This window comes from Simochromis diagramma, unplaced genomic scaffold (genome assembly GCF_900408965.1).
Source record: "Simochromis diagramma unplaced genomic scaffold, fSimDia1.1 OVJJ01000026.1, whole genome shotgun sequence".
Classification (NCBI taxonomy): Eukaryota; Metazoa; Chordata; class Actinopteri; order Cichliformes; family Cichlidae; genus Simochromis; species Simochromis diagramma.
The window spans coordinates 493,464-520,069 of record NW_024386985.1 but is presented as its reverse complement, the minus strand read 5'-3'; the positions used below and the strand labels follow the sequence as shown (position 1 = coordinate 520,069).

The window sequence follows — 26,606 nt, the reverse complement described above, 5'->3', positions numbered from 1 at the left end:
TCACCTCAGATGTGTTCTTATAGAACAGCTTAATCCTTTTATTTTAGCTGGTGGCTCAAACAGAGCTGGGAGCTCATAAAAATATAAAATCAGAATTCAAAGAGCTTTTAATAACTCATAAATGCAAGGCTTCATTTATGAGTTAAAATCTGGAAAATAACTCAAAATGTTAGAAATATTCCAGTGTTAGAAAATCAGCACTGCTCAGTGTTAGTCTTTGTTAATCTTCAAAACTGACTAGGTTACTTTTAAACATATAACACTGTCAAAAGTGTTAATTTAACACTCAACAGTGTTGTATTTAACACTCAGAGGTGTGGACCCATATAGACACTCTCCAGTGTTAATTTAACACTGGAGATTTTGCTGTGTACAACACACAATAAAGAAAAAGCTCCTATGAAACTGATTATTGAAAAATGTTCCTTCAATTTACACTTGGATGCTTAGTCAATAAAATTGTGGCATTATTATTATACTTTTATCATATCCCATACGCGCCACCATGGGTTTACAATGTGCAGCCTGAAAAATCCCTTCCCTTTGACTTTTAGGCACCATCTACTAGGTAGGTTCCAGGTTTAGCAGCACAATGCTATATTTGTATATGTTCACATATAGACACGTAACCTCCACCCACTCTGCCTCCGCCAATGCCCCTGGCCAAATAAGGGTTTGGTGGACAACACTCTGCGTACAGCCTGAGTTCACACAGCCTTACGCATACCCCTTAGCACCTTAGCAGTATGTTGTACATCCCTCTCAAAGCAAGGGTCAGCAACATGGAACACTTGTCCCATGTCCATTAGCTGGCAGTGATGAAGGATGTGTCTTGGTCACCAGTCCGTCCACAGTCCTGCCCCTGCACTCCCGTTGAGTTGGGAGCAGCATCTGTAGCCACCCAGACTTGCGGAGAAAGAAGAGGGAAACAACAGTGGCCTGTGGAAGCTGGCCGAACTACAGCCTTGACGTGGAGCCATCTCCTCATGGTAAGGACTGGCCGACTCTCCACTGTCAGCGGTGGCTTTCACCATGATTGCCTGACATTGGCAAAGCAGTAACATGCTGCTGCAGCGAGGCTAAGGGATGCTACCTGGGCATCTCCTGTCAGCAGCAGCAGCCACAGCACTCACTTCTTTTCAGGCCAATGGCATGCCTCTGTTGCTACATGAAAAACCTCAAGGAAGTCCTGGTCATCATCTGCCTTGTCCGTTTGGTGGAGTATCACTGCTGGGCCATGGTGAGGGGCAGCGGCCAGGGCTTCTTGAGCTTTCATCTGGACCTTTGCTTTGTCATGCAACCAGTGAAGTTGATGCTCTGCCACCTGCTTTTGATGCATATTGTCCAATCCTTCAAGTATTTCCACTGACGTTGTCAGTCATAGGTCCTTCCAGTACCCGATGCACATGGTGTTGCAAGATGCAGAATGTTTATTTGCATGGTTTCCTTGCACTTTTTGTCTGCACAGCTTTCCACCTGCCTTATGCTGCTAAGCACACTACACACACTGCTCTCCTCTGGCCCAGGCAGCTGAAATAGGAAAGGCATAGTCGGTGGATAACTGCTGTGTCAGCCAGCCTTTCCTGAACCCACTTCTACACTTCTCCCCTGTATGGGCTCAAATTGTGGTTATAAATATTTTGCACTTGTAAATCAAATGTGTAGTTGTGAACTGAGTTTTATAACCTTTTAAACCAAAATGTCTGAAATTTTTATATTTGTGCTTCTATAGATGAGAATTTGTGTGTGTGTAAAAAAAAGATTTGTGTTCATAAAAATTATTTACACAAGTTATAAAAAAATTTTAATGTCTTGTTACAGATACAAAGCAAAAAACTATGTGTAAAACTCTGCGCTCAAGTTCCCTGGCTGTGTGTGAGTTTCAACTTACAAGTACCAATTTTGACCCAATTTTTCTTCCTTTCAGCTGATTGGTCAATGTCATGTCAATCATAAATTTAACAATCCAATCAGAGAACAGATGGGTTTGGCTGTCGGAGGGGTGCTTTACTGAGCTGCAGGTCCTGGAAGGGTGCCAGCATTTTCCTTCATCACCATGAAGAAAAACATTCTGTGCGTGTCTGGAAAAATCCCAAATATGTTGCGCTGGCCGCAACATATTTGGGATACTTCGCTTTTAGTTAGCGGTTAGTGCAGTGCATGCCGGGTCCGTTGTGAAAGGGTCTTTATTCTGCACAGTGTGACTCACAGCAATTGTCACACAGGGAGAAGAGGGGCGGGGTGGTGGGGGATTCTCTGGCTGGCTGGAGCGGCATCTAATAACCAGCTCGCAAAATAAAACAAAATAAAAACAAACCAACAAACAACAATTATTCTAACATATCTGACCTGTTTTTATTCAATACACATGTAATATTTTTTATTAAGAGAGTTGAAGTTTGTGTTTCGGTCATTTAGTCATGTAGTGACTGTAAGTACTTAGCTGCATGAAAGTTATTACACATGATAAAACAGATCATTTAAATCTCTGGAAGTTTAAAAGACAGCTTATAATGGTCATTAAGACTAAAGGTAGGTGTGTGTTCTTTAGACCTAAAAACAAGTTTAATATAATAGTCAGCTCTGGAGTTTACCTGCTTACACGGTGTTCACCTGTTTAACATCTGGCTGCTCACCAACATTGTCTCAAACATTGAAACAAAGAACACATTTATTTCTGAGGTAGCTGTTGTGGAGTAATCAGTTTATTTCTCAATTACTAAAATAACTCATTTATCGAGGATACTTTTTAAAATTAAACTTACACAACACTGATGATGCTTGTGTATTCTCTGTAACACCTGGCACTGATTATTTAAAAATTATTTTAATTTTCACAATAACCACTGAATGTCTCAGACTATCACCATTTAATGTGAGTGTGTTTACTGAATCATGATTGCGTTTGATGTCCAGTTATATTTTTCAGATCGGTGTCAGAAACAAATTATTCAGGTACACGCGTGCTAATATGATCAACCAGTTTTATTGATCATATTAGCAATTCAGTTTTATTTATGTAGTGTCAAATCACAAAAACAGGTCCCTGATATATATATATATATATATATATATATATATATATATATATAAGACCCTACAATAATACAAGCGAAACAAAGAAAATCCAACAATCATTTCACTGAATCAATTTATTTTCATCAGAACATTTATTTGTAGTGTTGCCTGCAGACATGCATTTACTATGATCTGGGAATTTGGAGGGTGAAATCATCTCTCTGTGACATTCTTGTAGTAAACTGATGAAATCTGTTTGTGACAGAGCTAACTGTCTGGCTGTGGACTCTCAGTTATGACAGGAAACAGTGTACAGTGAACATTTATACTGTGAAATTTACTTTTTTATCCTAATAACATGTTACTGTCATAAATATATTTGTTTGATATATTCATTTATTTATTTTATAATTGATAACATAATGTTGATTAACTCTGATCGAAGAGGCCCCGACGGACTCGAGGGTCAACACTGCATGTTGCTGTTAGTATCCACTTATTGATATGTGACAGCAGATATTTCATATTATCTTGACTCAGATGGAGTGGATGTTAGTCCAACACATCAGACATGACCTCAGCAGCTCTCAGTTGATGTGCACATGAATGATTTGTGTTTCCTCTGCAGGTGAAGGTAGAAAGTGTATGTGAGCTGATGTGGATGTGAATTCAGCAGCATGGATCAGTGTGAGGACAGAGAGGAGGGAGTCCCTCCCTCTAAAACCACTCTGTGTGGGGAACATGAGAGCCAGACCAAAGCTCAGAGGTGAGATGACCATCTCTAACTGTCCATGACTCTTCTCCATGTCACAGCTCAGCACTCACATCACTGCTCCATCATTATTCACAGGAACCAACCTGGACCTGGACCCAGCTGTGTGTCCTTAAAGAGTGACCAGTCTAAAGCTGACATGATTGTTTTTAAAGTCCAGCCTCTGTCTGCTGCAGAGAGGTGAGCTGTTAGTAACATGAACTCTTTGATTTAACTGCTTGATGTTGTTGGATATAAACTGCAGTGCAAACACATCATTCCCTCAATCCCATTTAAACTGTCTCTTAAAAACAAGCCATTGGTTTTTAAACAACTGAAAATCCACTAATGTAGGGGAGAGCAGTGTGTCATGGCTTTTGAGATGAATCATCATCAATTTGCAAATTCTTATCACATTTTAATGACCACTACATCACTGCTATTTTTGCTTTCCACAAAAGTTAACAGAACAAAATTTACATTTACAGTTTTCATGTATTCTGAAACTGGGTTTTTTTGGACCTGGAATGTAAATGTAGGCCTACTTGTCTCTAAAGGCCTTTTACTTAACTTTGGTTGTTTAAATGTACTCTGGGCAATATGTAACACGACAGAAACAAAACATCAATCCTGTCACACTAGTATAAACCTAATACCAATTCCAGGGTTGGTATCAATATTATTTATATTTGGATTGATCCACCAACTTCTATCATGCTCATGTTTTCTTCCATCAGTCATGTTGTGCTTTATGTTGTGGGAAGTTAGAGGAGGTAACACTAACTTTGCTGCACAAATTTCACTTTCACTCATAAAACTCATAGCATCAAAAATAACTCAAACACTGGTTATTATTTTTAACTTCTAAAAACTAAAAAAACACTATTCTCCACTTTTCTGAAAACCCATCACATAAAAATCAAAATGTAATCTGCTGAAATGTAGAAAACAAAGTTTCTTCTCTGACTTTGTGCCTGTTGGAGATCAGTTCATCTTCTGCTCACTGAACTGCTGTCAGAAACAGTAATTTTTAGTTTTTCCAAGTAAATGTAAGCTTCAAGCATCCATCTGTCCACACAGGCTGTGCTGTTTGACTTGCTGAGTTGAGTTACCTGGTGGGTGCAGCAGAGACCGGCATCACTCTGACTCTCACTCGGTTTGTGTGCTGTCCCTGGTTTGGCCCTTGTTGTGATGATGAAGTCCACTGCAGATAAACAGGTCAAAGTTTGCCAAACTTTTAAGGTGGGCAGGAAACTGAGAAAGTTCTAGAGTAAGATGGCCGACGTTTCAAACAGCTGTCAAAGCCACCATGTGGTAGTCATGGCGACCTCTGTAAAGCTGCTTTGTGTATGTGAACTTTAGACAAAAGTCATGTTCACTTGTTGACCCTTGTAACTCTGAGTGAGGCTAGCCAATACCTAATGTACCTCATGCTCACTGTTGTTGGTGTGAGTCTGTAACTGTGCAGCTCGGCAGCCTGCAGCCTGTAGGTTATGGGCTACTTGAAGGGTTCAGTTGTGCTGATTGCGTTTTGGTTTTTTGCCAGTTTTGAATTCTAGTTGGTGTTGTTTGCTGTAGTTGTTTTGAGCCCTACTGACCTATTGATACCATCTCTTGTTAGCGCAGTCTTGGTTTTTGGCTGGTATGTTTTTATGCCACTTGATTAAGGAGTCTTTGTTTTAAGTTGTTGTCCAGGTGATTGATTTGGACATGTTTGTGAAAGATGCTGATACCAGTCAAATTTTTAAATGGTGTGACTCAAAAAAATCCTAGCTCACACCAATGTGACCAACTTTTTGAATACAAATTTTTTTAAAAAAAAAATCTGCAACTCTGAAAGTCTCCGTGTGGTCAACAACTGACACACATTATGCCCCTATCGTGGTCTAAACCAATCAGAGATAGTCAGAGGCTGGACCCCTTCATGTGTACGTTTGAAAGTGCAGGTGGATAGAGGGAGGTGAGTAGCTTGAATAAAGCGATATCAATTCATGAAAACCTGAATCAACTTTTAAATATAACTGTGTATTTTGCCAGAAATGCCAGAATCTCAGGTTAAAGCTCACAAACCTATTTGAACAACCACCAAACAGTAAATGAGAGCAGGTAAATGAATTCCACGTAAACACAGAGCGTGGACCCGACGCATCAGAATCAGCTTTCTCTTTCTCGGCCCGTACACGGACACACCGTCAGGGCTGAAAGCCGACAGCTCGCTGATTCTGATGCGTCTGGTCCGCGCTTTTGTTTACATCTTTTTTGCGCTAGATTCTGAGCTGCAGGTTTTGTCTCTCACCAACCAAAATTCACTGACCAGCAGCAAAAGAAGATCCAAACTATGCTTCACATTTGATAAATATTGTCATGAATTCCCTCTGACTTCTGCTGTTTTGCTTCCACCACGATAAAATCACACTTCATGCACAGCTCTCTCTCTCTCCGTACTTCAAGAACAGTTTCCCATCTCAAATCTCTGTTTTCTGCGTTATTCATTCGCTTATTACCCACCAGTCTACTGTTGTTTACAGCCCTGTTGGCTGCTCTTTTTTCTTTTTTTTGTTTTTACTTAAATGACCTTGGAAAAGAGAGGCTAATTTTTGTTGTTCAGTACTGAAGAAATTTAAACTTTTTAAAATTATGTAAAATTGGAGAATATGTTTAAGTTTATCTGCTATAAAAAGCATGCAGGCCAGGAAAATCTCCTTTTTCTGTGTTTTATCCTTAGTTACTTTGACACAAAGGCATCTGCTGTGATGCTCACACCTCTGATGAAGTCTCACATGTATCAGTACTGATAAATGACCAGAATTATAATATTTCTGACTATCTGAGGAAAAATTTAATCAAATCGGGACCTTGTGAATCGGAATTGAATGGATTTTAGAAATCAGTGATGATACCCAGTCCTAGTGAATAGCCTAGGCCCGACAGAAGTAGATGTAGCTGTGGGTAATAAGAAAAGAGGAAAAGAACTATTGATAAATTTTGTTAAGGCCTGATCCATCTGAAATTCATAGCCAGTGCTCTGACATGGAACCATCAATCTGTTTGCTGCTGCCTGCTGCAGCAGTAACTTATCTTTCTGGTAGAATTGTGCTCCAAATAAAGAACTTTGTGTTAACAAGATTGCTAGTTAATCATTTACAAATTAATAGTGTCTATATAGACAGCAATCCCCCCCCCCCCCCAAAAAAAAGTGCACATGTAAAACTGCGGTTTTAAGCGATGCGGTTGAAAAATTTGGGTGCGCCTAAGAAAAAGTTAGGCGCACCAGTGCAACCGTGGCAAAAAGTTAGTCTAGAGCCCTGCCAGTATGGTGTTAGTTTTCAGACAAATTTAAGAAAAGAAAAACTGTGTGCTAAAGTCATGTCTGATTGAACAGGAAATACTGACTGAAGAGTTTGACTTTGCCTGTTGATAAGATGACTCAAACACTGAAGGAGAAAAAAGAGGAACTGAAGAAAGTAAATGGAGCAGTGAAGGCAGCGCGTCGAGAAATCATATGCAAATAGTGTTGTCTCTCTGCACAATAAAGCAACGCAACTAATTTATTGAACCACCTGAACATACATCCCAATCTGCAGAATAGTTCATGCATAATGCGGATCAAGGGCGTAGATTTGGTTTTGGCATTGGTGGGGCTGGATGATTCAACTACCGAACCCTGCCCTGTTTCTTTTTCCTTTTTGTCTTTACTTCTTGATAAAAAAAAAAAAGGAGAAATATACTTTCCTACATATGCTATTCTACATGCTTTAAACCATTTAAAATTACAATTCATAGTTTTATATGTGAATTATATAATGTTAAATTACTATTAAACAAATGACTTTCCCAGATGAATGTGCCTGATCCCATCTGCCGGTGGATCACTGACTTCCTGACGGACAGGAAGCAGCACGTGAGGCTGGGAAAGAATGTCTCGGACTCCCGGACCATCAGCACTGGCTCCCCTCAGGGCTGTGTTCTTTCTCCTCTGCTCTTCTCCCTGTACACCAACTGCTGCACCTCCACCCACCAGTCTGTCAAGCTAATCAAGTTCGCAGATGACACCACCGTCATTGGGCTCATCTCGGACGGGGACGAGTCTGCCTACAGGAGGGAGGTTGAACGTCTGGTGACCTGGTGCAGCCACAACAACCTGGTGCTGAATGCCCAGAAGACAGTGGAGATTATTGTGGACTTCAGGAAGCACACAGCCCCACTCCCCCCCATCATCCTGACTGACACCCCCATCACCTCTGTGGACTCATTCCGCTTCCTGGGTACCACCATCACCCAGGACCTGAAGTGGGAGCCCACCATCACCTCCGTCATCAAGAAAGCCCAGCAGAGGATGTACTTCCTGAGGCAGCTGAAGAAATTCAACCTGCCAACACGGACGATGATGCAGTTCTACACTGCAATCATCGAGTCCATCCTCACCTCCTCCATCACTGTGTGGTACGCTGGAGCCACTATCAGGGACAAACAGAGACTGCAGCGTGTTGTGCGCTCTGCTGAGAAGGTGATTGGCTGCAAACTCCCATCTCTGCAGGACCTGTACACCTCCAGGACACTGCGGCGTGCAGCCCGGATCTCAGCTGACCCTTCTCACCCTGGACACAGTCTGTTTGACCTGCTCCCCTCAGGCAGGAGGCTCCGGTCCATTCGCACCAGAACCTCTCGCCATAAGAACAGTTTCTTCCCCTCTGCTGTTGGACACATGAACAATAACCACATGACTGTCCCCGCCACTAACACATGACCCTACGCTGTGTCACTTCATCATTTCATGTTTGGCACTGATCACCACCTGCACTCATGTATATATCTTTCTACGTAGCACTCATAATTCTTATTCTCATGTATATATCTCATGTATATCTCATGCACATATCTTTCTTTCTACATAGCACTTTAATTCTTATTGTTTGCACTGAAGCACCGCAGCAATTTCCTAATGTTGTAAACCTCAACATCTGGCAATAAACCCCATTCTGATTCTGATTCTGATTCTGATTCTGATGACTAAGTATTTTAGGCTTCAGTTTACTTCAGCCATATTCCATATAAATCAGGTGTCATACAAAAATAAAAAATAGCTTCAAATACAGTCATGACAATAAAAGAATATGACTTTAAGGACTTAACAACATTAGTTCAGTCACAGTACACCAACATCTGTTATATTTTGGCACTAAGGGAACACTGAATGACCTGGTGAATTTTTGTCCATAAAACTACTCATCTAAGATTACCACAAAGTAAAAGATCTCTCAGAAAAATTATGCAACATTTTGGGCACACTATTGCCCCGATCAAATCAATGAGCTGGGATTTTTTATTCTAAACATGAACTACTGTTACAGCAACAGACATGGACTACTGATGTCCCACAACAACTCAGTGTCCAAACACATGCTTTCTCCTCTTGTTAATCTATAGCACCAAATCATCAGTCAGTCACCTGTGAACTTGCCTCTTCACCTCTGTCCAAGCTACAACATGGCAGAGCTGCCTCTATCACCTGATAAATAACAGTGAGACATTTGAAATGCATGCAGTCACACATGTGCTTCAAATACAGTAATGAACCAACAAGTCATCATCCAATTTCACCTGTGATCTTGTATCACCATTGCTCTCTGAGCTTTGTGTTGGTTCTTCTGTCACCTGGCAAATAGGACATACATGACAATAAGAATAAAATGGGTAGCAGCTTCAGTGTGTCTGTCATTTAAAAAAAAATGTGCAAACTGCACTACAAGGTGGAATATTTGCAAAATCATGACTACCTCATTATATTTTGTCTCAAAAATTAACCCTATGAAAATATCAGTACCATTAGGATGAAATTATTGTGTCACCAACATTTTAACGTTGGACATAATTTTAACAGCCTCTGTAAACTAATATCCTGGCTTGCTTGAGGCTGCTGTTTTCTCTGACAGTTTCAATCAAAATTAGAAATGCTACTCTGAGACTGAGATAACTAATAGTGGTGGCTGTTGTGCAGTTAGTTTCCAAAACACGTACAACTTTAGACTGATGTGGGCCAAAGCCTAGCATAGCCTGTAACGTTATTATGACGGACATTTTATGAGTTAAGTTGGCTTTAAGTGACTTACAGGTTTCTTTGAAAAATGCTTTCTTATATCCAGATTCTTCCTTTTTGCTGCCATCCTCCCCTCCTCCTTGCAGGTCCTGGCAGCGCAGGCTTGCCAGGTGTTGTGCCAAAAACTGATTTTCAATGTTTCCGTGTATTTTTTACATGTAATATCTTTATGTATGTAAATAGAACGGTGAACAGCGTTTATAAAGGGGTTATATATAGAATTTTAAAAATTATCTGTTTTTTCAAGTATCTTTACAACTCTGTGTTATTGTACTGACATTATAACCAATCCGGTCCTTTATCCCCACTTAAAATAATTTTACAGAACTATTGTAATATTTGCTGCCATTTCTGCTGTCCTCTTGGCCAACTTACTCTTACAAAAGACATTTTTAATGTTAATGAGATTTTTTGTAATTGCATAAACGTTATATAAAAGTCACTGCCAAAAACTGATTGCAGCTTCTACCTTGTTACACGAATGTTGTTTGTGGCTCCAGATGACTTTATGTCATCAATGAGGGATGCATTTGACATATGTTTCACATATTATAGCCCAAGAAGTTACTTATAGCAGTATACATACGAGCCATCAGTTTTTGGTAAATACCGGAAATCAGACAATCACTTTCTGGCACAACACCGGCCGCTGCTAAAACTAAACAGAGCTCCCTGAAAGGCCCAGCCAATCACATTGGCCATATTTGGCACATGAGGTAGGACTCCAGTAGAGAACGTAATTTAACTCTTTCTGCACCGCTAGGTGAATGAGACGATGACAGATCGTTTTTTTTTCTTTCTATCGGGTTTGTTTTTCTTTACTCGAAGAGATCAAATTATTGGTGGAGACAATTCAATAATCGCTGGATATTGGTGGGGACATGTCCCTTCCATCCATGCCAAATCTACGCCCTTGATGCGGATCCATCCAGCTCACAAAGGCACTGAAATCACCAACAGTCTTACACTATCTGGCTAAAGATGTTTTTCCAGAGAAAGTAACAGGTGCTTCATGATAATTGGCCACTTCTCTGGACAAAACACACGTCATCCCCTCTAGCATTTTTTTCCCAAAGTGGTACAACCTGCACTGTGCACATCTCAAGGAAAAAAGAGAGGATCTCACAGCTGTCCAATACTTTGGTTCAAGTTTCATTCACATCCATCATGCAGGTACAAGGAATCAAGTGAAAAACTTTATATAATTTGTGTCCAAAGGTTAATTATGAAGACTCATTAACAGAAATGTATCACTATGTTTAGATAAAGACAGAGTTGCTGACCCCACACAGCTGTAAACTAGTTTCCAGATTCTAAAAGTTCCAATTTAGTGTGTCACCTATCGTCACAAAAACTTGACTTCTACAATTTCACAGTCAGCTTAATCAGACATGTGTTATTATTATTATTATTATTATTATTATTATTACTATTATTGTTATTATTATTATTATTATTATTATTATTAATAATAAATTTTATTTAAAAGTGCCTTTCAAAACACCCAAGGACACTGTACAACAAATAAAACAGGCATAAAAAACATGAAATATAAACAATAATGAGAGTAGCATATAGAAAGTTTAAGATCAGGGATAGGTTATAAGTAGTAGGCAATTTTAAACAGGTGGGTTTTGAGGTCGGACTTAAAAGGATGGGATAAAGTGATATTTCTTAGGTCTGTGGTTAAGGAATTTCAAAGTCGGGGTGCAGAACAGCTAAAAGCCCTGCCCCCCATAGAAACAAGACAAGAGGAAGGAACAAGAGGAAGCGGCTCTCCAACGGGAGATCGAGAGACCAGTGTCAGAGTGCTAAATTCGGAGCTGCTCGCATAAAGGAGAAATCAACAATATTCAACATATGGACACCACGGCGCCAGCTGCTCAGGCCCAAGGCTGGAGCCCACCAAAACAACTCCCTGATAACGACTGTGTGATGACTATTCTTCCCATCCCATGCAAGGCCACCTGGGTTGGCTGGCAGACTGTTTACTTAGCCTGATAGGGCGAAGGACACTGTCTCAGCTGAACTCTGGACACGGACACACATACACTTACACTGATAAGCACGCACTCATCCCCCTCCCTTTCCAAACGCCTTCGATGCTTGTTTCCTGCGGGGGAAGACGGCGGGTCTGCGTGCCACGCTGAAATGGTAGCGCTGCATAGGACGACTGCTGTGTTCCTTCGGATTACCCCCCCTATCCACCCCTGTGGCTAGTCACGTGCTCTAATGTTGTGATGTGGACATTAATGTGCTCTCTGTGCAGAGGAGTTTTTTTTGTTTCCTGTTCTCATGCTGTCCTCCCATAGGTGCCCAGCCTGAGAAGAGGTCTCTTTTTTTCCTCTTGTACTTTTTCCCATTGTTGTGTAATTTTTCAGTGTTTTCTCTGCAACGCTGCCGATCTCCGACTGTATTCCCATGTGATGTCTTTGTTGTGTGTGTAAGTCGGGGGGGGGGGGGTCCTATTCCTCTGCGGGGCAACCTGCATATGGCCAATAAAGCATTCAATCAATCAATCAATCAATCAATCAACAGAAAGAGAAAGGGAGGAGGATGATCTGAGGCACCAGGATGGGGTGGCGATCTGAACCAAGTCAGAAAGTAATGGTGGGGAGAGAGAATGAATAGCCTTAAATGTATGGGGTAGTATTTTAAAATTAATGTGAGATTTGACCAGGAGCCAGTGAAGCTGCTTCAGAATAGGGGTGATGTGATGGGTAGAGGGAGTCCTAGTAATAATACGGGCAGCAGAGTTCTGGACACGTTGAGGCTTATTGATGGATTTTTGTGTAAGGCCAAATAAGAGTGAGTTACAGTAGTCGATCTGAGAGGTAACAAGGTAACGATAGCAGTAGCATGTGGAGTGAGGAAGGGGCCGAGGCGATTGATGTTACGGAGGTGGAAATATGCTGAGCGAGTAACATTATTGATGGTATTGAAAACCATAAATTAAGTTCAGCTAAGCAGAGGGTGAGGGAGGGTGGAGGGAGAGTAGAGTCGGGTTTGGTGGATAGGTAAAGCTGGGTGTTGTCGGCATAACAGTGAAACTGAATATTATAGTGGGAGGAGGTAAATAATGAAAAGGAGGGGACAGATCCCTGGGGCACCCCAGTAGACAGAGGAAAAGGCTGAGACGTGAAGGATTTTAATCGAATGAACTGAGTGCGGTCAGACAGGTATTATTTGAACCAAGCTAGCCTGGTATGAGAAAAGCCAATAGAAGCCAATCTGCTGAGAAGGATGGAGTGAGAGATGGTGTCAAAGGCTGCACTCAAATCGAGGAGAATAAGGATGGAGAGGAGACCGGAGACAGCTGTCATAAGAAGGTAATTCGTTATTTTTATAAGAGCAGTTTTGGTGCTATGAGAGGGACGGAAACCAGACTGGAACTGTTCATAAAGGTTATTGTTGGTTAGGTGTAGGAGAACTTGTGAAGCAACTATGTTTTTCAAAATCTTTTTAGAGAAATTGTAGATTGGAGATAGGACGAAAGTTATTAAGGTTGTTGGGATCTAGACCTGTTTTTTTTTTTCCAGAATTGGGGTGATAGCAGCAACTTTGAAAGAATTCAATTCAATTCAATTTTATTTATACAGCGCCAAATCACAACAACAGTTGCCTCAAGGCGCTTTATATTGCATAGTAGATTGTACAATGATAGAAACAGAGAAAAACTCAACAATCATATGACCCCCTATGAGCAAGCACTTTGGCGACAGTGGGAAGGAAAAACTCCCTTTTAACAGGAAGAAACCTCTGGCACAACCAAGCTCAGGGAGGGGTGGCCATCTGCTGCGACCAGTTGGGGTGAGAGAAGGAAAACAGGATAAAGACACACTGTAAAAAATGTGCTGTTTTTACAGGAAAATGCTGGCAGCTGGGGTTACCAGGGACTTCCTGTAAAAAATACAGTAGATAGCTTTACATCCAAAATATGTAAACTGATTTACAGTGACTGAAACTCACAACTGTTAAATCTACAAAAAAAAAGTTAATTTCACACAACAATTGTTGTATATTCATAGAATATATATATATATATATATATATATATATATATATATATATATATATATATATATATATATATATATAAATAATAGTAGTTATATTACATGTAATAATTACTTATTGTGGATCCATTAATTTTAAAATTAACAGGGAAAATATCAAACAAAAAACTAATTTGAACTGGTAAAACAACTGTGAAACTGCATTTTAAAAGGAGCTGCTCTGTATATTATGGTAAATTTACCATTTACAATAGTCTGATCTAATTCACAGTGTGCATTCTACTCTGATCTGATGAAACCTTTGTCAGTGGTAAGCTTTCATACAGGGACCTCTCCCTGGTTCTTTTGCGACCAAACACTGAGATTTCAACCTCTTAGATATGTATATGGTTGACTACCAGGAAGTGGGTGAGTAGGAGACAGTTATCAACTCTGTAGTCATGGCCAAAACATATCAGATGATTAAGTTTGGGAGCCAAAATTATCTTTTTTTAAACTAAGGTTGTTGAGCTGAAGGAGGAATTATTCATATATTAAACGGGTGATTGTTATATAGCAAATTGTTTGTTTTTCCAAAAGAGGATTTGTTAGCAACTGATTTTGGGTTTTAGTTAGAATAGAGAATAGAATAGAATAATCCTTTAATTGTCCCACAAGGGGAAATTTGGTTGTAACAGCAGCCAAAAAGACAAATATACAAACAAACAGTACACAGGACACGGAACAGAAACATACACAATTTTTCTTACATATTTACATTAAGGACAATGGTTACTATAAACAGAGAGTACTGTATAGTTATTAAATTAAATAAAAATAATTACAGGTAAGAGGCAAACCAGGTTGTAGTGCGAATTGGCAGTGTTGGGAAGGTTACTTTTAAAATGTATTCCATTACAGAATACAGAATACATGCCCCAAAATGTATTCTGTAACGTATTCCGTTACGTTACTCAATGACAGTAACGTATTCTGAATACTTTGGATTACTTAATAGATTATCATGCTTTTTACAACAACGTGAATGTACTATTGCTGTGTGATTTATTACTATTACTGAAGGTCCGCGACTCCGAACTGTAGTAAAGGGACCTCTGACTAATACGGCGGGGTCCCTGTCGACTCGTAGCCGAAAAATAGCTTTACTTTGTTGTGTGGGTCAACTTTTCTTGCGAGAGACAGAGAGAGGCGTTGAAAGACTGCTCCAACGGAACTTATTGTTTTCGGAGGAAAACACGAACACGGTGTACAGTCGAGTCTTAATAGCTTACTTACAACTGGCCTCGTCAGGCACTCTTCTTGGCTGCAGTGGTTATTATTATATTTACATGCTTCCAGCTCCCGTTTTTCCTCGATGACAACTCGTACCTTTCCACTCCCCTTTTTCTCCCTCCTCGCGCTCACAGACCCATAACGTGTATGGCAGTCCATTCTCCCTGCAACACGGACTGCACTGCCCATGATGCTACATTCTTTAGAGCTATGCTTGTAGCATTCAGCCTGTTAGCTTAGCACAACAACAACAACAACGAAAAGGCGCTCTCTCACCCAGGAAACACACAGTCACAGAGAGAGCGAGAGAGAGCGTCGCCCTGTAACCATGGCAACCGTAATGCTGCCGCCTGGAACAACAGCACGTAGCTGTCAAACAAAACCCAAACAGTCCTGACCCGCGACAAAATGAAACAGGAAAGTACCGCAGTGTAATCCATTTATTTCAACAAAGTAACTGTATTCTGAATACCACCTTTTTAAACGGTAACTGTAACGGAATACAGTTACTCATATTTTGTATTTTAAATACGTAACGGCGATACATGTATTCCGTTACTCCCCAACACTGCGAATTGGTTAATTAACTAACTTATTGCAGTTACAGCATTGATGTAAACATCTATGTTTGTTGGGAGCAGTTCAGATTGTACAGTCTGACAGCTGCAGGGAGGAAGGACCTGCGGAAACGCTCCTTCATGCATCTAGGATGCAGCAGTCTGTCACTGAAGGAGCTCTGCAGTTCAGCAACATCTACATGCATGGGGTGGGAGACTCTGTCCATCAGAGATGTTATTTTGGCCAGAGTCCTTCTGTCTCCCACCACCTGCACTGGGTCCAGGGTGCATCCCAGAACAGAGCTGGCCTTCCTGATGAGTTTATCCAACCTCTTCCTCTCAGCTGCCGATAAACTGCTGCTCCAACATACAACACTGAGGACTCAGTCAGGTCAGAGCTGCTGATACTGGCTGCCAGCTCGGAGCGGCGCCGGAAGCTGAAAAAAAAAAGTTGGAAGACTGAAATTACAACACTAAGCAGAGCTGTGGATTTTTAGTGCAGCTGAAGTAGTAGACATTTAGAAATATGGGGAGCTATCTAAATCATGGTCTTTGTCAACATTTCTATGGCTGAATAGTGACTCTGTACTTAATCTAATTTTTTGTGATTCCCCCACAGAGTGGACCAGGAGAGCTCAGAGGTTCCCAGTAGTCAGTCTGCCCAGCAGCATCAAACAGACCTGGACTCCATATTTATGGTCTGTACATCAACAACAACTACTTTTACATCTATTCTGTTCAGGGTCATCTCCATGCTGCTCTTTGTAGACAAGTGTCGGTAGTCAGTGTGTCCAACATGGATCTGATATTTGGCTCCATGATTTCAGTCTGATTGGGTCATTCATAAAGTATTCTGTTCCAGCTGCTGGAGGACAACATCATCAGTTTCATAAAGAATGAGCTGAAGAAGATACAGAAGGTTCTGAGTCCAGATTACCCAACTGCTCATCATTCTCAGATGGAGGATGATGAGCGGAAGAGGAGCAGCAGTGAGGCATTTCTGAAGATCACACTAGACTTCTTGAGGAGAATGAAGCAGGTGGAGCTGGCTAACCGTCTGCTGAGCAGTAAGAGATAGATAAAAATTTAAGCTGCCTCATGAATGAGACATTTACCAGTGTCTCAAAGATGGAATGAAATGCATGCATGTGCACATAATAAATTCTAAATGTAGACTTTCATTCATTTGTTCCTTTAGGAATTCCCATGGGAGGTTTAGAACTAAATCTTAAGTCTTTCTTGAAGAAGAAGTTTCAGTGTGTCTCTGAGGGGATTGCTAAATCAGGAAAAACAACCCTTCTGAATCAGATCTACACAGAGCTCTACATCATAGAGGGAGGGACTGCAGAGATAAATGATGAACATGAGGTCAGACAAATTGAGACAGCATCCAGGAAAATAGACAGTCTAGAAACAACAATCGGACAAGAAGACATCTTTAAAGCCTCACCTGGAAGAGATAAACCAATCAGAACAGTCCTGACAAAGGGAGTGGCTGGCATTGGGAAAACATTCTTAACACAGAAATACACCCTTGACTGGGCTGAAGACAAAGCCAACAAGGACATCCAGTTCATATTTCCATTCACTTTCAGAGAGCTGAATGTGCTGAAAGAGGAAAAGTTCAGTTTGGTGGAACTTGTTCATCACCTTTTTACTGAAACCAAAGAAGCAGGAATCTGCAGCTTTGAAGACTTCCAGGTTGTGTTCATCTTTGATGGTCTGGATGAGTGCCGACTTCCTCTGGACTTCCACAAAACTAAAATCCTGACTGACCCTCGAAAGTCCACCTCAGTGGATGTGCTGCTGATAAACCTCATCAGGGGGAAACTGCTTCCCTCTGCCCACCTCTGGATAACCACACGACCTGCAGCAGCCAATCAGATCCCTCCTGACTGTGTTGACATGGTGACAGAGGTCCGAGGGTTCACTGACCCACAGAAGGAGGAGTACTTCAGGAAGAGATTCAGAGATAAGAAGGCCCGCATGATCATCTCCCACATCAAGACATCACGAAGCCTCCACATCATGTGCCACATCCCAGTCTTCTGCTGGATCACTGCTACAGTTCTGGAGGATGTGCTGAGAACCAGAAGGGGAGGACAGCTGCCCAAGACCCTGACTGAGATGTACATCCACTTCCTGGTGGTTCAGGCCAAAGTGAAGAAGGTCAAGTATGATGGAGGAACTGAGACAGATCCACACTGGACTCCAGAGAGCAGAAAGATGATTGAGTCTCTGGGAAAACTGGCTTTTGATCAGCTGCAGAAATCAAGAAGTCTCTCGACAGATAAACTGTCCTCTGCTCAGTGGTCAGCTCTGGTCTTCATCTTACTGTCATCAGAAAAAGATCTGGATGTGTTTGACCTGAAGAAATACTCTACTTCAGAGGAGGCTCCTCAGAGGCTGCTGCCAGTGGTCAAAGCCTCCGACAAAGCCCTGTAAGTAAATATGTGATCATGCGTTTAGTCTTTAAGTATTTTTTTGAACAAAAGAATATTCAATTCAACTTTATTTTATTTATATAGCACGGAATCACAACAACAGTCGCCTCAAGGCACTTTATATTGTACAGTAGATCCTACAATAATACAGTGGCTTGCAAAAGTATTCGGCCCCCTTGAACTTTTCCACATTTTGTCACATTACAGCCACAAACATGAATCAATTTTATTGGAATTTGTATTGGTCTTTCATGTGGAATTCCAATAAAATTGATTCATGTTTTTGGCTGTAATGTGACAAAATGTGGGAAAGTTCAAGGGGGCCGAATACTTTTGCAAGCCACTGTATATATAGAGAAAAACTCAACAATCATATGACCCCCTATGAGCAAACACTTTGGCGACAGTGGGAAGGAAAACCTCCCTTTTAACAGGAAGAAACCTCTGGCAGAACCAGGCTCAGGGAGGGGCAGCCATCTGCTGTGACTGGTTGGGGTGAGAGAAGGAAAACAGGATAAAGACATGCTGTGGAAGAGAGACAGAGATTGAGAACAGGTACAATTCAATGCAGAGAGGTCTATTAACACATAATGAGTGAGAAAGGTGACTGGAAAGGAAAAACTCAATGCATCATGGGAATCCCCGGCAGCCTACGTCTATTGCAGCATAACTAAGGGACGATTAAGGGTCACCTGGTCCAGCCCTAACAATATGCTTTAGCAAAAAGCAAAGCTTTAAGCCTAATCTTAAAAGTGGAGATAGTGTCTGTGTCCCGAATCCAAACTGGACGCTGGTTCGACAGAAGAGGGGCCTGAAAACTGAAGGCTCTCCCTCCCATTCTACTTTTAAATACTCTAGGAACAATAAGTAAGCCTGCAGTTTGAGAGTGAAGTGCTCTAATAGGGTGATATGGTACTATAAGATGATTAAGATAAGATGGGGCCTGATTATTGAAGACCTTGTATGTGAGGAGCAGGATTTTGAATTAAATTCTGGATTTAACAGGAAGCCTATGAAGGGAAGCCAAAACAGGAGAAATATGCTCTCTCTTCTCTTTCTAGTCCCTGTCAGTACTCTTGCTGCATTTTGCATTAATTGAAGGCTTTTCAGTGAGTTTTTTGGACATCCTGATAATAATGAATTACAGTAGTCCAGCCTGGAAGTAATCCATGAACTAGTTTTTCAGCGTCACTCTGAGACAGGATATTTCTAATTTTAGAGATGTTGTGCAAATGCAAGAAAGCAGTCTTACATATTTGTTTAATATGTGCACTGAAGGACATATCTTGGTCAAAAATGACTCCAAGGTTCCTCACAGTGTTACTGGAGGCCAAGGTAATGCCATCCAGAGTAAGACTCTGGTTAGATACCATATTTCTAAGCTTTTCAGGGCCGAGTACAATAACCTCAGTTTTATCTAAATTAAGAAGCAGAAAGTTAGCGGCCATCCAGGTCTTTATGTCTTTAAGACATTCCTGCAGTTTAACTAATTGGTGTGTGTTATCTGGCTTCATAGATAGATAGAGCTGGGTGTCATCTGCATAGCTGTGAAAATGTATGCTATGTCTTCCAATGATACTGCCTAAGGGAAGCATGTATAGTGTAAACAGAATTGGTCCTAGCCCTGAACCCTGTGGAACACCATAATTGACCTTAGTGTGTGAAGAGGACTCTCCATTTACATGCACAAATTGGAGTCTATTAGATAGATATGATACAAACCACTGCAGCACAGTACCTGTAACACCTACAGCATGTTCTAATCACTCTAATAGGATATTATGGTCAACAGTATCGAACGCTGCACTAAGGTCTAGCAGGACAAGCACAGAGATGAGTCCACTGTCAGAGGCCATAAGAAGATCATTTGTAGCCTACACTAAAGCTGTTTCTGTGCTGTGATGAGCTCTGAAACCTGACTGAAACTCTTCAAATAAACCATTCCTCTGCAGATGATCTGTTAGCTGTTTGACAACTACTCTCAAGAATTTTTGAAATGAAAGGAAGGTTTGAGATTGGCCTATAATTAGCTAAGACTGCTGGGTCTAGAGATGGCTTTTTGAGTAAAGGTTTAACTACAGCCAGCTTGAAGGCCTGTGGTACATAGCCGATTATTAGAGATAGGTTGATCAGATTTAAGATTGAAGAATTAATTAATGGCAGGCTGCGACAGACTGGCGATCTGTCCAGGGTGTATCCTGCCTCTCGCCCTATGACAGCTGGGATAGGCTCCAGCGTCCCCCGCGACCCTGAAAAGGATAAGCAGAAGCGAATGGATGGATGGATAGAATTAATGGCAGGACTTCTTTGAGCAGTTTTGTAGGAATGGGGTCTAAAAGACACGTTGAAAGTTTGGAGAAAGCAATTATTGAAGTTAACTCAGAAAGATTAATAGGAGAAAAAGAGTCTAATTGAATATCAATGGTACTAAATGTAGCTGAAGATAATATTAAATCTGTGAGATAATTATGGGTAATTTTTTCTCTAATGATTAAAATTTTATTTGTAAAGAAGTTCAAGAATTCATTACTAGTTAATGTTAAAGGGATGGTTGGCTCAATAGAGCTCTGACTTTTTGTCAGCCTGGCTACAGTGCTGAAGAGAAACTTGGGTTTCTCTTATTTTCTTCAATCAGTGACGAATAGTAAGACGTTCTAGCTTTACGGAGGGCTTTCTTATAAAGCAACAAACTGTTTCTCCAGGCTAAATTATGATCTTCTAAATTTGAGACACGCCATTTCCTCTCCAGCTTACGAGTTATCTGCTTTAGGCTACGTGTTTGAGAATTATACCACAGAGTCAGGTACTTCTCATTTGAGGCCTTTTGAGGCTACAGTATCCAGAGTCGTACGTATTAAGGAGGTAAAATTATTAACAAGATGATCGACCTCTGTTGGAGTAGCATTCAGGTAGCTGCTCTGCTCTGTGTTGGTACAGGGCATTGACGATGATAGCAATGGGTGGATTAAATTCTTAAACTTAGTTGCAGCGCTTTTAGAAAGACATCTACTGTGATAAAGTCTACTCTCCACTGCTCTGTAATCAATTATTGTAAATGTAAATGTTATCAGGAAATGATCAGACAGGAGAGGGTTTTCAGGAAACACTGTTAAATGTTCAGTTTCTATGCCATAGAGTGTGATTAACGTGGTGGGTGGGTTCTTTTACATTTTGAGAGAAGCTAATTGAGTCTAATAACAGATTAAATGCCATGTTGAGGCTGTCATTTTAACATCTACATGTATAACTCTACATGGATGTTAAAATGAGCCACAATAATTATTTTATCTGAGCTGAGCACTAACTCAGATAAAAAGTCTGAGAAATCAGACAGAAACTCTGTGTGAGGATCAGGTGGACGATAGATGAAAGACTGGTTTCTGAGTTTCACAGCTGGGGTGGACAAGGCTAAGCATCAGGCTTTCAAATGAATTAAAAGTCTGTCTTGGTCTTTCGTTGATTAATAGGCTGGTGTGAAAAATTGCTGCCACACTGCCCCCTCGGCCTGTGCTTCAAGGTTTCTGGTAGTTAGAGTGACTTGGTTGTGTTGATTCATCTAAACTGACATAATCAAGAACATAATAATGTGGTAATCATTTCTAAGGTATTATTCCTCAATTACCCACGGCAGTTTCTGTGTAATAGACAAGAAACAGAGCTGCCAAATGCAAAAATTCCATTTTCTCATTAATAACATATGAATAACCTATTAAGCTAACTTAAATAAATGTGAGGCAGCACGGTGGCACGGTGGTTAGCACTGTTGCCGCACAGCAAGAAGGTCCTGAGTTCAATTCCACCATCAGGCCGGGGTCTTTCAGTGTGGAGTTTGCATGTTCTCCTCGTGTTTGCGTGGGTTCCCTCCGGGTACTCCGGCTTCCTCCCACCGTCCAAAGACATGCAGCTTGTGGGGATAGGTTAATTGGATAATCCAAATTGCCACTAGGTGTGAATGTGCGAGTTATCTTTCCAGAATAATTCAGATGTCAACACTAAGTACCTCCAACATGGACAAAGGAGTCAGAAGAGACCCTGCAGGGATTCTTTGAGTCAACTGACTGGGATGTTCTTTGTGATTCTCATCAGGACAATATTGACAATCTGACAGGCTGTGTTACAGATTATATCAACTTCTGTGTGGACACTGTGGTTCCCAAAAAAACATTCTGTGCTTCCCCAACAATAAGCCCTGAGTTACCAAAGACATCAAAGCAACCCTGAACAAGAAAAAAAGAGCTTTCAGAAACGGTGACAGAGATCAGCTGAAACTGGTGCAGAAGGAGCTGAAAGCCAAGATTGCAGAGGGTAAAGTGTCCTACAGAAGGAAGCTGGAAAACAAACTGCAGGAAAACAACACCAGGGAGGTGTGGAATGGAATGCGGGCCATCACTGGCCTGAGACAAAAGAGAGGTGTTGGGATGGATGGGGATGTCGAAAGTGCTAACAACCTAAATCTGCACTTCAATCAGTTTGACTGCCCTGCGTCTCCTGTCTCCACACCCAGCTCTTCCCATCTCCTCCTTTCTCCTCCCCCCTCTCCTCCCCCTCAGACTGTCTCACCCTGTCCCTCTCAGCAGATGACATCAAAAGAGAATTGGGCAGACTCCACTCCAGCAAAGCTGCTGGCCCTGACGGTGTCAGTCCCAGGGCCCTCAGGTGCTGTGCTTCCCAGCTGTCTGGAGTTCTACATCGGATCTTCAACATGAGTCTGGTAATGCAGAGAGTCCCATCACTCTGGAAGACGTCCTGCCTGGTTCTTGTCCCTAAAAAGATTAACCTGTCGACCCTTGGTGACTACAGGCCAGTGGCTCTGACCTCACATTTCATGAAAACGTTAGAGAGACTCATCCTGAAACATCTGCGTCTGCTGGTGGAGCCTTGGCTGGACCCCCTGCAGTTTGCTTATCAACCTCGTATCAGCGTGGAGAATGCCATCATCTACCTGCTGGACCAGGCTTATTCTCACCTGGACATTGTTGGGAGCACTGTGAGGGTCATGTTCTTTGACTTCTCTAGTGCTTTTAACACGATCAGACCATCACTGCTGGGGAATAAGCTCACGGAAATGCAGGTGGACGCCCCACTGGTAGGTTGGATTACGGACTATTTAACAAGTCGACCACAGTATGTCCGACTAAAGAGCTGCCGCTCAGATAACATCCTGAGCAGCACTGGGGTGCTGCAGGGGACTGTCCTATCACCCTTCTTCTTCACCCTCTACACATCTGACTTCAGGTACAAGTCTCAGTCATGTCATCTGCAGAAATTCTCGGATGACTCTGCCATTGTGGGCTGTATCAGGGATGAAGAGGAGGAGGAGTACAGGAGTGTGGTGGACAGCTTTGTCGAGTGGTGTGAGCTAAACCACCTACAACTTAACATCACAAAGACAAAAGAACTGATTATGGACTTTAGGAAGCAGGCTCCTCCTCCTAACCCTGTCACCATCAGAGGGGCTGATGTGGAGATCGTTGAGGACTACCGGTACCGGGGGGTACACTTGGACTGTAAACTGGACTGGACCAAGAACACCAATGCTATCTTCAAAAAAGGGCAGAGTCAGCCTTTCCTACTGAGGTGACTCAGGTCCTTCAATGTTGGTAGGAAAATGCTGACCATGTTCTATCACTCGGTGTTGGAGAGCATCGCTTTGCAGCAGTGTGCTGGGGAAGTGGGGTGAAGACAGCTGATGCCAACAGGTTGAACAAAATGATTAAAAAGGCTGGTTTCTTTCCTGGGTGTCAGACTTGAGAACCTGGAGGAGGTGTCTGAGAGGAGAATGCTAAAAAAGCTTCTTTCTATCATGGACAACCCCTGTCACCCCTTGCATGCCCCCATGATGGACCATCGGAACAAACACAGTAAAAGACTCATTGCCCCAAAATGCAGAACTGACCGCCACAGTAAATCCTTTGTACCGGTGGCAATAAGACTGTATAACTCTTCCTCACTCTGTAGGTGATTTTCCTGAGACTATTACCAATGTTATTCTGTTCCCTTTCAGACTGTGCAATATTACCCAGTTCAGTTACAGTTACAGTTCAATAATGTAATTATTAATCTACACAATAACTGTCAACTATAGAGCTTGTTGAAGAAACAGTAACAGTAAGTTATAAAACAGTTTCATTTACCTGCATGGCTCAAGGACAGTTGCCAGCTTTTGGAGTTTTACCAGCTCTGATGGAGTTAAAATGACTACAGTCGTGGCCAAAAGTTTTGAGAATGACACAAATATTAGTTTTCACAAAGTTTGCTGCTAAACTGCTTTTACATCTTTGTTTCAGTTGTTTCTGTGATGTATTGAAATATAATTACAAGCACTTCATACGTTTCAAAGGCTTTTATCAACAATTACATGATATTTATGCAAAGAGTCAGTATTTGCAGTGTTGGCCCTTCTTTTTCAGGACCTCTGCAATTCGACTGGGCATGCTCTCAATCAACTTCTGGGCCAAATCCTGACTGATAGCAACCCATTCTGTCATAATCACTTCTTAGAGTTTGTCAGAATTAGTGGGTTTTTGTTTGTCCACCCAGGATTGAGGATTGACCACAAGTTCTCAATGGGATTAAGATCTGGGGAGTTTCCAGACCATGGACCCAAAATTTCAACGTTTTGTTCCCCGAGCCACTTAGTTATCACTTTTGCCTTATGGCACGGTGCTCCATTGTGCTGGAAAATGCATTGTTCTTCACCAAACTGTTGTTGGATTGTTGGAAGAAGTTGCTGTTGGAGGGTAACATTCTTTATTCATGGCTGTGTTTTGGGGCAAAATTGTGAGTGAGCCCACTCCTTTGGATGAGAAGCAACCCCACACATGAATGGTCTCTGGATGCTTTACTGTTGGCATGACACAGGACTGATGGTAGTGCTCACCTTTTCTTCTCTGGACAAGCCTTTTTCCAGATGCCCCAAACAATTGGAAAGAAGCTTCATCGGAGAATATGACTTTGCTCCAGTCCTCAGCAGTCCATTCACCATACTTTCTGCAGAAGATCAATCTGTCCCTGTTGTTGTTTTTTTGGAGAGAAGTGGCTTCTTTGCTGCCCTTCTTGACACCAGGCCATCTTCCAAAAGTCTTTGCCTCACTGTGCATGCAGATGGGCTCACACCTGCCTGCTGCCATTCCTGAGCACTCCGATCCCGCAGCTGAATCCTCTTTAGGACTTTCTTGGATGCCCTGAAGCCTTCTTAACAAGAATTGAACCTCTTTCCTTGAAGTTCTTGATAATCCTATAAATTGTTGATTTAGGTGCAATCTTAGTAGCCACAATATCCTTGCCTGTGAAGCCATTTTTATGCAACGCAATGATGGCTGCACACGTTTCTTTGCAGGTCACCATGGTTAACAATGGAAGAACAATGATTTCAAGCATCACCCTCCTTTTAACATGTTAGGTCTGCCATTCTAACCCAATCAGCCTGACATAATGATCTCCAGCCTTGTGCTCGTCAACATTCTCACCTGAGTTAACAAGACAATTACTGAAATTATCTCAGCAGGTCCTTGAATGACAGCAATGAAATGCAGTGGAAAAGTTTTTTTGGGATTAAGTTAATTTTCATGGCAAAGAAGGACTATGCAATTCATCTGATCACTCTTCATAACATTCTGGAGTATATGCAAATTGCTATTATAAAAACTTAAGCAGCAACTTTTCCAATTTCCAATATTTATGTAATTCTCAAAACTTTTGGCCACAACTGTAGCTTGTGCTTTTGTTTTTCTAAAGCAGTAAAAACAGTCTCTTGATTCTTTAGCAGACGAGAAACCATACGCAACGTTGAATTCCACCGTGTGGAAACATCCTGGCTCTTTCTGTTGCCCCAGTCTTGTTTGCTCCTAGTGTACTTCCTATATATTAGCAGGGCTGTCTGTAATACATCCAATTTTGTTTACTTTTCAGTGTCATAAAGCTTTTGACACGGCAGTTGGAAAGTTGGATCACATGACGCTAACTGTAGCACATTTTCTAACCCCCTATCTTCTACCACTGATAGTGGTCTACAGTCCAGAGCAATCCATTTTGCGAAAGAATTTGTAATTTTGTCCAATGTTGACTTACTAATTTTGGTCCTGAAGCCAGTCCTCAAGTTTGGGCTGACAACACGTTTTGTTGGTACTCGGACTGCTAGTGCTAACAGCTCTGCAATATGTTTTGCATTAGATGGTACCATAAGGTTGAAGTGCTTCCGTGGTATGCAAACTCCTTTTTGCACAGTTTGCACAACACCACGCTTTTATCAAGGCTTCCGTCTGGTAGTCTTTTGAAATTAAATTAGCCTCCGATCAATGCACTTTCTTCAGATTCTTCCATTTTTGTAGCCGTATCAGTATAATTGGTATACTAAGAAATCATGCATTGCCAAAAGTTCCTCTTTGCTTGGAATGCTAAGTACGATTAAATGCGTTAATTTTTTTAACGCCTTATTTTTTTCAAATTAAT

General features: G+C 41.5%; 1 protein-coding gene across 1 annotated transcript in view; it reads left to right on the top strand.

Annotated features, from left to right (window-relative positions):
• Positions 1 to 3,804: 3,804 nt before the first annotated feature.
• LOC120738980 overlaps positions 3,805 to 26,606 on the top strand; it is a 31,496-nt gene continuing 8,694 nt past the window's right edge. The window contains exons 1-6 of the mRNA XM_040040601.1: positions 3,805 to 3,970; positions 16,331 to 16,409; positions 16,574 to 16,778; positions 16,910 to 17,236; positions 17,780 to 17,790; positions 17,974 to 18,152. Of these exons, the coding sequence (XP_039896535.1) occupies positions 3,810 to 3,970; positions 16,331 to 16,409; positions 16,574 to 16,778; positions 16,910 to 17,236; positions 17,780 to 17,790; positions 17,974 to 18,152 (962 nt within the window). The 5' untranslated portion in view covers positions 3,805 to 3,809. The remainder of the gene's footprint in view (positions 3,971 to 16,330; positions 16,410 to 16,573; positions 16,779 to 16,909; positions 17,237 to 17,779; positions 17,791 to 17,973; positions 18,153 to 26,606) is intronic.